The following is a 12634-nucleotide window of genomic DNA, read 5'->3' on the forward strand; positions in this document are numbered from 1 at the left end:
GGAAACTCCAATATAACTCTGCTGTACCTGCTGCAAACAGGTTTGCTCTGTAGTATGAGTCAACAGATTAGGCTTCCTTCCCTTCTCTCTCTTTTGTTTGTTTATCTTGATTGCTGCTAACTGCTGTTTTATTTCTTATTGGTTTTTTAAAATAAATTGTTAGTTTTTGAGCAACATTAATAGTATTATTTTTTTTAAGAAAGGTGTAGTTGAAAAGGTTTTTTTTTAATAAATAAATAAAAATTCATCGGTTTGCATTTCTATCCTGTCTGATAGACACACACACCCTGTTCCTTAGTCATAACTAATTTCTGTTGAAATCAACTGGGCAATGTTCCAACAGGGAAGAAGCATTCAACAAATAACACTGTGAACTTGAAAAAAGAACTAATTTATATTTTTAGAGTTTCCACAGTCCCTGATGGAATGAATGGCCAACAATCTAAAATCACAGCTATGAATGAAATTATTTCCATGGGATTATGTTAACGTGATTTGCTTCCTCCAGTGTAACATTTGCTTTGCCATGTGTCTGAATGCCCTTATGGGATATGTCTGTGCTTGAGCCGCTGAATAAAGATAGCAATCAAGGAGTTCTTTGAGAAGTGAGGTTCTAATGAACCAGAGGATTACCCAAACAAGCAGTAACTTGCATTGTTCTTGTCTCTCCTTCCGTAGGCAAGATCCTCTTCCGCCGAAGCCACATTCGCGATGTTGCTATCAAGCGTCTTATACCCATTGATGAGTACTGCAAGGTGAGCGGTGTTTTCTTCCAAGTTTTGTGCTGATTGTTGAGATACATTGCTTGCAGCTGGTTCCAGTACAGCAGCCTTCCCTGCTCTAGTGACCTCCAGGTGTTTTGGACTACAATTCCCATCATACTCATGGTCATGCTGGCAGGGGCTGTTGGGGTGCTGTAGTCCCAAACATCCGGAGGGCACCAGGATACACAGTAAGTCACCTTTTCTGTTTTGTCTTATTATATGCTACCATAGTTTGTCTTAATGCATTTTCACTTGAGTAAGAACTCATCAACGATGACCTTGAATGTTTCTTACTCTGCAGACTTACCCACAGAGTAGTTTTGCTGACATAAGGAAGCACTTTGGACATTTACAATGCACTACATAAATGCTTAATAACAGTGCTTTTGTCTAGGAAAAGAAGGTGCTGGTACTCACCATGACCCCCCCTTTCTCTTTCCTGTCCCCCCTCAATTAATTGAAGCCCCACTTTGTGCCCCCCTCTCACTTCTTCAGTCTCTCCCCCCACCTTGCCCTGTCTACTCTTCACATCCACCCAGTGGCCTGCCTTCCAGCGTACCATTGAGTCCCATCAGAAAAAAGCAGCTCTCATTAAGATAAATAATAAATGTTGTTGTTGTTTGTTATTTGGAAAAATTCCTTTTCATGCCAAGTGACAACTGCTCTCATTGTAGCTTGAAGATGATGGCTTTGTTGGTCAAATGAAAGCAACTGCCTTTAATGGTTTCAAAGTGTGTTAGGTTATCCTACTCCCCTTTTGAAATAGCTTAGTTCAAATGGAATCTCACTTGAATATTATTCAGACTGCCTCCTTCAGTCCCATTATACTAGTCTGGGGGTCAGCAAACTTTTTTCAGCAGGGGACCAGTCCACTGTCCCTCAGACCTTGTGGGGGGCTGGACTGTATTTTGAAGGGGGGGGGGGAAGAATGAACAAACAAACGAATTCCTTCTTATGCCCCATAAATAACCCAGGCATGCATTTTAAATAAAAGGACACTTTCTATTCAGGTAAAAGCACGCTGATTCCTGGACCATCCTTGGGCTGAATTTAGAAGGCGATTGGGCCGGATCCGACCGCCAGGCCTTAGTTTGCCTACCCGTGTACTAGTCATTAGAAAAGAGATGCTTCTCAGTTTAGTATGGAAGGAAGTAAGAAGGACCTATGGAACAGGGGTGTACAGTGGTGCCTCGCAAGACGAAATTAATCCGTTCTGCGAGTCTCGTCGTCTTGCGGTTTTTTCGTCTTGCGAAGCACGGCTATTAGCGGCTTAGCGGCTATTAACGGCTTAGCGGCTATTAACGGCTTAGCGGCTTTAAGAAAAAGGAAACAAACTCGCAAGAACTCACAAGACGTTTCGTCTTGCGAAGCAAGCCCATAGGGAAATTCGTCTTGCGGAACGACTCAAAAAACGGAAAACTCTTTCGTCTAGCGAGTTTTTCGTCTTGCGAGGCATTCGTCTTGCGGGGCACCACTGTACACATGTGCATGCTAGTTCAGGAACACATATAAATATTTTCAATTAAAAACATAAAGAAATGGCACAGTTCTGCAGGGATGGAATTGGTAGGACTTGCCATGTATAAAAAGCAATTTGTTTTTGATACTAGGGGCTGATGGGATGGAAAAGTCAAAAGTCTGCATTGGATTCGGCAGAAGGGGAGTGGTGGTGTTGGTCATAGGGATGCTTAAGCCAGAAAAAAGCACAGTGTGCATTGCCCCATATTTCTGGGGAAGATACCCCAGTGGTCATTCAATTTATATGATATCACTAATCAAAATTATATTGCAACTGTTTTTTATATTGAATTCTCTAGGTTTTTAACCTTTTGAAGTTAGAAATGCATTAAATAATTACGATATTATCTTCCTACAATCTGGGCAAGTCTCTTTGAAATTGTGTGTGTGTGCTTGTTTTGTTTTATAATATGTGTGTTTTTTGTGTTGGGGTTGCTCTTATAATCTGTAGTAAAATGTGTGTGAAATACATGTATGTGTATATACAATTTTCATTCATTCAGCTTCTGATATGCTTGTTCCTCTTGTCACGGAATAGGTTAAAATATGTCCAAATAGGCACACCTGTGTACACACACATTTGCTTTTAAAGAGGAAGGAAGTCCATAAGTGATGAGGCAGCCGCTGGCTCCTACAAAACAATGCTATTGATGACATTAAATTTAACAAATCCGTTTGACTTTCTATCATCTATAATGTTGTAGATGTGATCTAACCGCCTTAGTATTTCTTTCTTTTAGTAAATGATAACCAGGTAACCAAGACTGCACTCTTGGCCTTCCAACAGCTGACATTTAACTCTGTATTTGCTAACAGGGAAGGATGGGTGTGGAGTAGGTTCACACAAGGAAGCCTGGCTTGCCATGATATGGACACCACTCTAGCAGTACAACTTATCTGCTGCTGTTTTTCCATGCTTTTCGTAAGGGAAACCACCACGGGGAGGAAAATTGTATTCCAACTGAGCACAGATAAATAAATCACAGAGATGACTGTGGTTTGTGGATATACAGCAAATGCTGAGCGTTACAAGAATTAATTGCGACCACATCCTTTTCAGAAGCTGCATAAGCAACAATCACTCCACTTCTCTTCTTTGCTTGCTTGGGAAAGGAGGGGAAAGCATCATTTCCCAGTACAATCTTTCAGAATCATAGAAATGTAGAGTTGCGCGGGACCCTGAGGGTCATCTAGTCCAGCCCCTGCAGTGCAGGAATCTCAGTTAGATTATACATGACAGATAGCCATTCAACCTCTGCTTACAAACCTCAAAAGGAGAAGAGTTCAGCAGCTCTCTTGGGAGTCAGTTGAACAACTCATTGTCAAAAAGTTATTCCTGATGTTTAGTTGGAATCTCCTTTCTTGTAACTTGAATCCATTGGTTTGTGTCCTAGCCTCTGGAGCAGGAGAAAACATGGGTGGGTTCAGGTGATCAGGGCACTTGCTTTGGTTTTTTAATACACACAAAATCACTCTCATATATATGGGTGGCACACACCTCTTACACAGGTCAGCTGTTACCAGGAGTTCTATGGAGGTATGTGTGAGTGCGCTGGTTGAGACTGTATGGTTCTTTGTTTCTTTCTTTCTCCTCCACCAGCCTGTTTGTTTTGCATGCTGGCTGCAGAAAAAGGGAAGCTCACTCCTCAGTCCTTTGCCTGCTACACCAGCCTATTTGACAGAAAGCAATTCCCACCTGTTAAGACACTAGTCCACTGCACTTCCATGCTGGCTGTGAGGAAGATTTCCCTCCTCTGTGGCCAGCGTGGAAACACTGGCTGCTACAATTATTGATCTATCTGAAATATTTGCAGGCTACGTTTTAAGGTCAGCCCCCTCAAGATGACTTCTAACATGTGGATCCACAGTATATAATGAGTACTAAATTGAAAACCATAAAACACACAAAAATAACTTCACTAAACAAAGAGAAGGGACGCGGGTGGCGCTGTGGGTAAAACCTCAATGCCTAGGACTTGCTGATCGTAAGGTCGGCGGTTCGAATCCCCGCGGCGGGGTGAGCTCCCGTCGTTCGGTCCCAGCTGCTGCCCACCTAGCAGTTCGAAAGCACCCCTAAGTGCAAGTAGATAAATAGGTACCGCCTTCTAGCGGGAAGGTAAACAGCGTTTCCGTGTGCGGTGCTGGTGCTGGCTCACCAGAGCAGTCTTCGGACAGCGCCGGCTCCCGGCCTCTTATGCGAGATGAGCGCGCAACCCTAGAGTCGGACACGACTGGCCCGTACGGGCAGGGGTACCTTTACCTTTAAACAAAGAGAACTAGCAGTATCGCTAACTGCAAACAACATTCGTCCCAGTAAGAATGAAATCCGGTGACTAAAGCTGCATACAGTGGTACCTTGGGTTACAGACTCCGCTAACCCAGAAATAGTACCTCGGGTTAAGAACTTTGCTTCAGGATGAGAACGGAAATCGAGCGGCAGCAACAGCGGGAGGCCCCATTAGCTAAAATGGTACCTCAGGCTAAGAACAGTTGAAGGTTAAGAATGGACCTCCAGAACGAATTAAGTTATTAACCTGGTATACCACTGTATTGTTTAACAGTTTTTGCTGGTGGGATTTTGTTGCTATTGTTGTTGTTGTTATTTTGTATCTTCATTTTTAGATCTTATTATTCTTCATGATTTATGTGGCAGTTGTTCAGTTTGGTTGTGTACCTTTTGATGTGTTTTATTTATTCATGACAATAAATAAATTTTGTAAACCTTTTAATATTGCAAGCTGCCAGGAGCATGGTTTTAACTACAGTATAGCAGCATACAGATAAAATGTTGGTGATATACACCAACCCAATAAAATCCTTAAAAAGGCAAGTGTGGGGCAGGAAGACAAGTAAAAGACTCTCTTCCATTTGGGCCACAGGATCATAGTCCAGGATTCTTTGCTTAGGTAATTACCTCATAAGGAACAAAACATTTGGCTATCTTACCACACACATCACAAAGGCCGTGGCACTTCCCAAACCATCAATCTTCTGAGCGGGTGCTGAGGAATTTAGGGAGCGGCAGCCTAACTCCCACATCAGTAACATGAACGCCTACCGTTGTTTCTGTTCATTGTACAAAATTCATGCCTCGGAACGCTGTCATCAAACTTAGAAGAGGAATAGATATGTATCCCAACACCTGTCTGTTCTTCATCTTTCCCAGCATTGTATGCCCCTTCCTTTACTTTGCCAGATATTGTATGATCTCATAGGAGAAAAGGAAATAGACACCATAATAGCCTTGTCTAAATTTGTCAGCTCCATAACCAAGGGGTACTGATCCATTCTAACCTTTTGGTTAAAGCTAACAAAAAAGTACAAATAGTCATAGTAGCTATGATATGAATGCAAACTGTTCATTACATTCTGCAGTGAACAGAAGCTACTACAAACTGACAAAATAAAACTGCTATAATACTGATCACATTAGGTACTGTGGTTTTGGAGTTCTGCCCAAACAATAAATTATGGATATTTTTACAAACTGCCCCCAGTTTCATCAGTATTTCTTACGTGGTAAATGTTGAAGCCCAAGGAGGGGTGTATACCACCCCCAAAAGGCCACAGCAGTTTTAGATACATCACAACTTTGGGAAGATGTTTAATTAGCCTGCTCCTTATGAGGTAACCATCTTGGATTGGACTCTTGCTCTATAACTTTGCAAAGCAAGAAGAGAGCAGCCATTTCATATTTCCCAAAGTTTTACATGAACTGAACCCCTCCTTACATGAGGAGTTGTTGATAAATTTGGGAGAGCAGGTATTTCTTGAGATCAAAGAACTGATTTCAGAGTTTTAAAATTACAAGTATTTGTGTATCCTGGTGAAGATTAAGCAAAATGTTTTATTTTAAATTATCTTACTCACTGCTTCATATCACATTTATTGATAAGAGAGGCAGGTTGGATTTGTAAAAAGTAATTTTAACAATGGTTTGCAGCGTGGTTATGTAAGCATGTTAAATGTGAAACACTTTAAATGTGAATATCATGCAAGTCCCTTGAGCCGTTAAGAGGAAGAGAATACAATATTATGTGAATATGAAAATACTGTGCAGCCCAAATGATCACAATATAAAAAGTAGTTGCTGTTTGTCAGGATTCTTACGAACCCTTGGTACTTAGTAGGTCACTTTTTCTTGGGGAGCATAGATTGAAGAATGAGAGATGAAGTATTGAGGATAGTATATCAAGGCACAAAAAATGGATCAGTTTGTTGATAGACCACCAGACATGGGAATAATTTGTGTCAAAGCAGAAATAACAACTTGTGGTGAATAATAAGCAGAGGATCATTTGGTCACCTGTTGTTGATGAAGAATGGTGAAATGCTGAGGAACTTCATTTTGACAAAAATAAAAATAAATCAGAGATCATGTTGTCTATAGTAAAACCTTCAGTTCTCTAATTTCAGTCTGCAAACTCTTAGGTTGAATACTTAAACATTTTGCAGATCTTGCTCTGCATCATTTCCCTGATTTATCCAACACCTGTAGACAGAAGGGGAAAGTAAGTGTTCTGGGCTCTGGTCCAAAAGAAACACTGATATTCCAAGTACTGTCCCCTCAAGTTCCTGCAGAGACAATTAAGTTATTGCCTGTTAGCCGAAATCTCACCTCCAGAATCCATTAGGCTGCAGGAGCCTTTTCTGAGTGAGGGGAAAATACAAGGTGCATCTAGGTAACAACGGCTTTCCAAATTGTGTCTTACGCCACACAAAAATTGGGAAAGGTTTTTCTGAATATGAAGCCCCTCTTCTGTTATGGAAGCAATATGCTGTCCTGAGTAGTAAATGAACAGGGCCACTTCTGCTGTGACTTGCATGTGTCTCTAACAAGAATCATATTCTCATAGTGTGTTTTATTAAAGCTACTCCCCCTACCTATATTTTCAAAATTTGGTTAGGAAAAAGAATTGTTGAAAGTGACCATATAAACCCTGGAACTATGCTGTTAACATCCAGTTTTGAAAACCAGACCTACTTTTTGGAAGGTGGGGAAATGGCAGAGAGTGAGAGGCTAATGTCATTTAGCAGGATTGACATGCTGTTTATGGAAGTTCTGAAGAGGTCCGGATTTCAGTTGGATGTGACAGTGGCTTGGTGGTGGACCCTTGGGATATTTAAGAACATTAAGATGAAACACTAGCTTCCTTCCAAAGCATTGGAATTAATTTTGAGGCACTGATATACTGTTTGATGTTTTGTTTGTTTGTTGGAGAGATGCTCTGTAAATGGTCTTCTGATTTTTAGCAAGCAGTTAATGGCATTGCAGATAATATAAACCAGACTTCTGCAACCTGTAGCCCTCCAGAAATGGTGGGGCCCCCAACTCCTATCAGTCCCAACCAGCATGGCTAGTGGTCAAGGAGGATGGAGCTTGCAGTCCAACAGCATCTGGAGGGCACCAGATGTACGAAGGCTGATAGAAACTGATCAGTTGCTATAGCACGGAAACCAACATTATGGACCACTCAAGGTCTCTTCATGCCATCAGATGCCAAGTGATAGGTGGTGGTGTTTAAGGTAGGGTAAACAACAGTGTGATCAGTTCCCCATCGAACTGGTTGGCTTTGCACTCAAGAACAGTGGGATGGTAGAAAGGCCACAATCTCCAAACAGTGTTAAAATAAATTAAGCAGCTTAGTTCAGGAATTGACTGAGCTCTGGATCAAACTCAGAAAGTTTGAATCTCGCCTCTGCTGGGGGCTTAGGTGGGCCATCCTCAGCCCCTGCCCCTCATCTCAGAAACAGGGACACAACACAAGAATCCCGTAAAGCAGGTCAGTAAGGATGGCTACAAGATCGTGGCTGCAAAATGCTTTAAACATTCTTAAGCCCCGTACAATTGCTGAGTATCAGTTGCGGTATTAAAAAGCATGCAATCTCTAAATAATTTTTCATTGTTCAGGAATGGGAAATATTAGAGTTATGCCAGTTCTCTTTCATCCCATCACAAAAATATCCAGCAGTGGTCCATAAAACTTACATCACAAGGCTCTTCACAGTATGTGCAATAGTAATTGTGATCACAAAGAACTTTACTTGGAAAATGCAGTGTCTCCATAGAAATAGAAATGCAAGCTCTAAGCAATGCATGAGAAATTAATGTAGATTTATTGTGCTAAATAACATTATGCATAAAATCCAGTGCTTTAGTTGCAAAAAGTGCTAGGACACTGCTGCTGGCTTTTCTTTTCTTTTTTATATCTGTTGAATGGCTCTAAGCAGGGATTGTACTGATTTACTTATTTAATAATAATAATAAAATCAGAATCTGTACTTGGAAATTAAAGTTCCAGGAAAACTTTTGCAATGGAGTATCACAGTGGATAGAGAATGTGCCTGGATTTTCTAGCTGGGCTAGGCACAAATTGTCTCATGTTCACACACTTAACAATTGGCAAACCAGCTCTTCATTTTCCAAATGCGTGTCTTGTTTTGTTTTTCAGGCTCTGATTCAGCTGCCACCATATATCTCTCAGTGCGATGAAGTTCTTCAGTTCTTTGAGACAAGACCAGAAGACTTAAATCCCCCCAAAGAGTAAGTTTGTTATAAGTAGCTTACACAGCTGCATTTCAGAAATGTTAGAGAGAGAGAGAGACATATGCAGCCAATGAAAAAAAGACAGCAGCATTTGTGTTTCATATTTTCCAGAGTACAGAAACCTCACACATCAGGTATGCGGTCACATGACATCAGTGAACATATAGTACGGATATCAGATTTTTTAAAAAAACACTATTAAAGAATGAATGAAGCAGCTCGAAGATAAGTTAATAATGAAAAAAAATGGGAAAACTAGAAGGTCAAAGAAACATGCAGCCTATGTTGCATACTGAGTTGGAAGGGACCTTGAGGATCATCTAGTCCAGCCCCTGCAATACAGGAATATGCAGCTGTTCCATATGGGTATCAAACTTGCAACCTTGGCATTATCAGCATCCAACTCTAACCAAATTCAGGGGTGGGGAACCTCCAACATGTGAGCCTAGACTTGCCAGGACTCCCCATTTGGCCTTCCAGGCCATTTCAGCCAAGCCATGGAAACCTGAAGTACACCTTACATAATATATGATGTCATGTATAGGGCAGGTTAAGACCTGGCTGAGCTGAACAGGGGTTTATTGGTACTGGCCATCTGCCAATCAGGGTCACTTGCAAAGCTGTATGCAAAACACTGTGCGTAAGGCTTTGCAGGACCCAATGGTCAGCTGATTGCCAGTCCTGCTGAGCCCATTGAGTATGATCCCATTGAGAAGTGATCCACAAGATCCATGCAAGCAAAAAGTACCACCTGGCATAATGGTGAGATCAGGTGATTGACATGTAGCTCCAACCCCCTGTCATACTTGGCCTGTGAGAGGTGGGGGAGGTAAAAATAATAATAATAATAATAATATAATAATAATTTATTATTTGTACCCCGCCCATCTGGCTGGGTTTCCCCAGCCACTCTGGGCGGCTTCCATAAAAACCAGAAATACACTAAAATATCACAGATTAAAAACTTCCCTGAACAGGGCTGCCTTAAGATGTCTTCTGAATGTCAGGTAGTTATTTATCGCTTTGACATCTGATGGGAGGGCGTTCCACAAGGCGGGTGCCACTACCGAGAAGGCCCTCTGCCTGGTTCCCTGTAGCTTTGCTTCTCGTAATGAGGGAACCGCCAGAAGGCCCTCGGCGCTGGACCTCAGTGTCCGGGCAGAACGATGGGGGTGGAGACGCTCCTTCAGGTATACTGACTTGCTGGCGAGATCCAGTTCCCCAACGCTGATCCCCGCTGGTTTCGCTCCCTTCATTTACTTGCCCACATTTTTAAAATTGAACTTTTACTATGAAATATAAATACAAAATCATAAGATGTGGTTATGTGCATACAACCAATATATATGGATTGTAACTATCATGATTAAATACAATTTAAAGCATAGCTGGAACTTTTAAGAGCTTGCCTAGAAATTTTCTAAGTGTAACTGGAAACTTTTGACACATAATATGATAGTGAAACTGCTGTGTGCTAGAAATTCTGTTATAGCTATTAACAAAGTTGTGTGAGCCAAGATGCATTCCTTCTATATTCCCCCGTACCAAAATGCATTTAATTGAGTCCTGTACTACAGCCCAATAAAGGGCAGACTCCCTTATTCAGTAAGTGATTATCTTGCTGCCTGCCTTCCCTCACCGTAATCATGTGTGTCAGTTTCATCATCCTAATTATTTATTATTTATGTAAAATATTTGTGAATCACCTATAATCCTAGATTCAACTGGTTTACAACAAAATAAAATACAGAATAGAATACATCATACATCATACACTAGATAATTTTAGCTGCTAAGAATAAAGAAAACTGATTTTTACAGGCATACAAAGGATTATCCGTATCTGTTCTGTTCAGTATCACCGGCCTTTGAACTTTCATAGTCGGATAGTAAACATCATAGGATATATCCATCTGAGTCATACTCAGAGTAGAGCCATATGGCTGATGTGACTTATTTCACCTGATAGGACTTAATTACACACAACCATATACTGTAACTTTACAGAAATGCACAGTAAGCTGTCAGAGATGCCTTTCTCCACCCAGAGCAATGGAGGTTGCCTAACAGCCTGTAGTGGTTTTCTAAAATTTAGGAGCAACCCCAAGCAAAATCTGTTTTCCTGTTGCCAGTTTCTTGAGCAATTTATTCTGACAAACAGTAACCACATGTTTGTTTTCCACCCAAAACAAGGAACATCAGCAATCTCTCTCTTTTTTCCCTGCATGATGCAACATGGTCTTGTGACTATGAGCTGCTTGAGGCCAGAAGCACTTTTGTTGAGGATTCAGAGCATAAGACACCAACCACTATCTCATTTCTGTCTTTGTATGACACTAGAGCACTTAATTATGCAAAGATATAGATTGTGCAAGTTGACATGGAGAAATGTGTATTTCGGAGGAATGAGAAGAGAGAGTTCTGTCCTTATCTGTGTTAGAACATGGAGTCTTTCAGCACCCAAGTTGGTGGCAAAGGGTTGTTCTCTTTCAATACAGGCAGGCTTTATGTTTCCATTTGCCTTTGGGCGCATATTGTTATTGCTTTTCCTCTTTGATTTCTCTTGACATCTTGGCTTGTCATAGTTTCTTTTATGACTGCCAGTTAGTTGATTAGATTGGTGCAAGTACCCATTAACTAATAACATGCTGTCAGCCTGTGTTTCCATCCTTCCTGCATTTAAGATGTCTTTGCCCATTAACCCTATGTCCCTTTGCTAATTCATCAACTAATGCAATGAAAGACGTAAGTTGAAGACAGGCCTGCATCATGCATAGCTTCTTCATCATTCTGAAAGTGGATGTATGCTGGGGGCTTTTGTTAAGACCTTTATAGAACCTCAGTGCTCTATACTGTAGACAGAAGGGGTTAGATTTTGAAGAGGCATTTGTTCAGAGCCTGCCCAGACTTCATTTTTACTGCACGAACAAGACCAAGTCTCGAGTGTATGCAGTCTTGCTTCTGACCATGGAGTTTGTATGTGCTAGATTTCTCTACTGTATGTGCAATTTCTTTTAGATCCCACATGCAGATAAATACTTGCACTAGCCCAAGTTGTTCCTTCCTTTACAGTTTTCTGACATCTGTCTACCTACTCATATTTGGGGACTGGATCTTTGAACCTTCCTGCATTAACCTTCTCTTTGATTCCATATGACCTGCCTTACTATATGCTGTTTTATTCATTCCATTTTAATACTAATAATATGCAAAAAATCTACAAGTCCAATATTCAGAGGTGCTGCTGCAACTCCGAATGTCCTTGTGTGGGGGAAACCAAGACCACCTCTCCCTTCAACAGAAAACCCTCCAAATAGTCCTCCTTATTGAAACACTTCAAAGCCCATTCAATGTCTCCTATGTGGAATTTCTTCTGAAATTGACCAGGAAGCTGAATTACAATGAAGTAGAAATTGAATAGTTCTTTTGCAAAAGTTGCGGGGGGGGGGCACTTGTGGTAGTTTGAATAAGTCGATTTTTAAAAGAAAATGTCCTTTTTGCTTATTTGGAGAAAAGCTGTTCACCTTTATAGATGGAATGGAAAATGTTGCCTGAATTACAAACTTAGGCACATTTTTTTTTGCGGGGGGGGGGGGAGAGGTAATTGTACTTCCTTCTTTGTCTTCTTATCCTCTTGCTGTAATAATAATCTTAAATTTAAGATAAGCTAATTGGTACTCACAGAAACCTCTTGTCACACATTCACAGATAAATCTTTTATACATCTGAGCAGCTAGGATGGATAAATATAATAAACAACAATATTTGTGTTCTTGTGCCTGATAATTAAATCAGAGTGAGGCTT

General features: G+C 40.9%; 1 protein-coding gene across 4 annotated transcripts in view; it reads left to right on the forward strand.

Annotated features, from left to right (window-relative positions):
• Nucleotides 1–12634, forward strand: part of SH3PXD2B (SH3 and PX domains 2B) — a 104043-nt gene that overhangs the window by 57620 nt on the left and 33789 nt on the right. For all 4 annotated transcript variants that reach the window (XM_081852051.1, XM_081852048.1, XM_081852050.1 and 1 more), the window contains exons 4-5: nucleotides 679–755; nucleotides 8735–8826. In XM_081852051.1, the coding sequence (XP_081708177.1) occupies nucleotides 679–755; nucleotides 8735–8826 (169 nt within the window). The remainder of the gene's footprint in view (nucleotides 1–678; nucleotides 756–8734; nucleotides 8827–12634) is intronic.

This window comes from Podarcis erhardii (assembly GCF_964252035.2).
Source record: "Podarcis erhardii genome assembly, chromosome: 2".
NCBI lineage: Eukaryota > Metazoa > Chordata > Lepidosauria > Squamata > Lacertidae > Podarcis > Podarcis erhardii.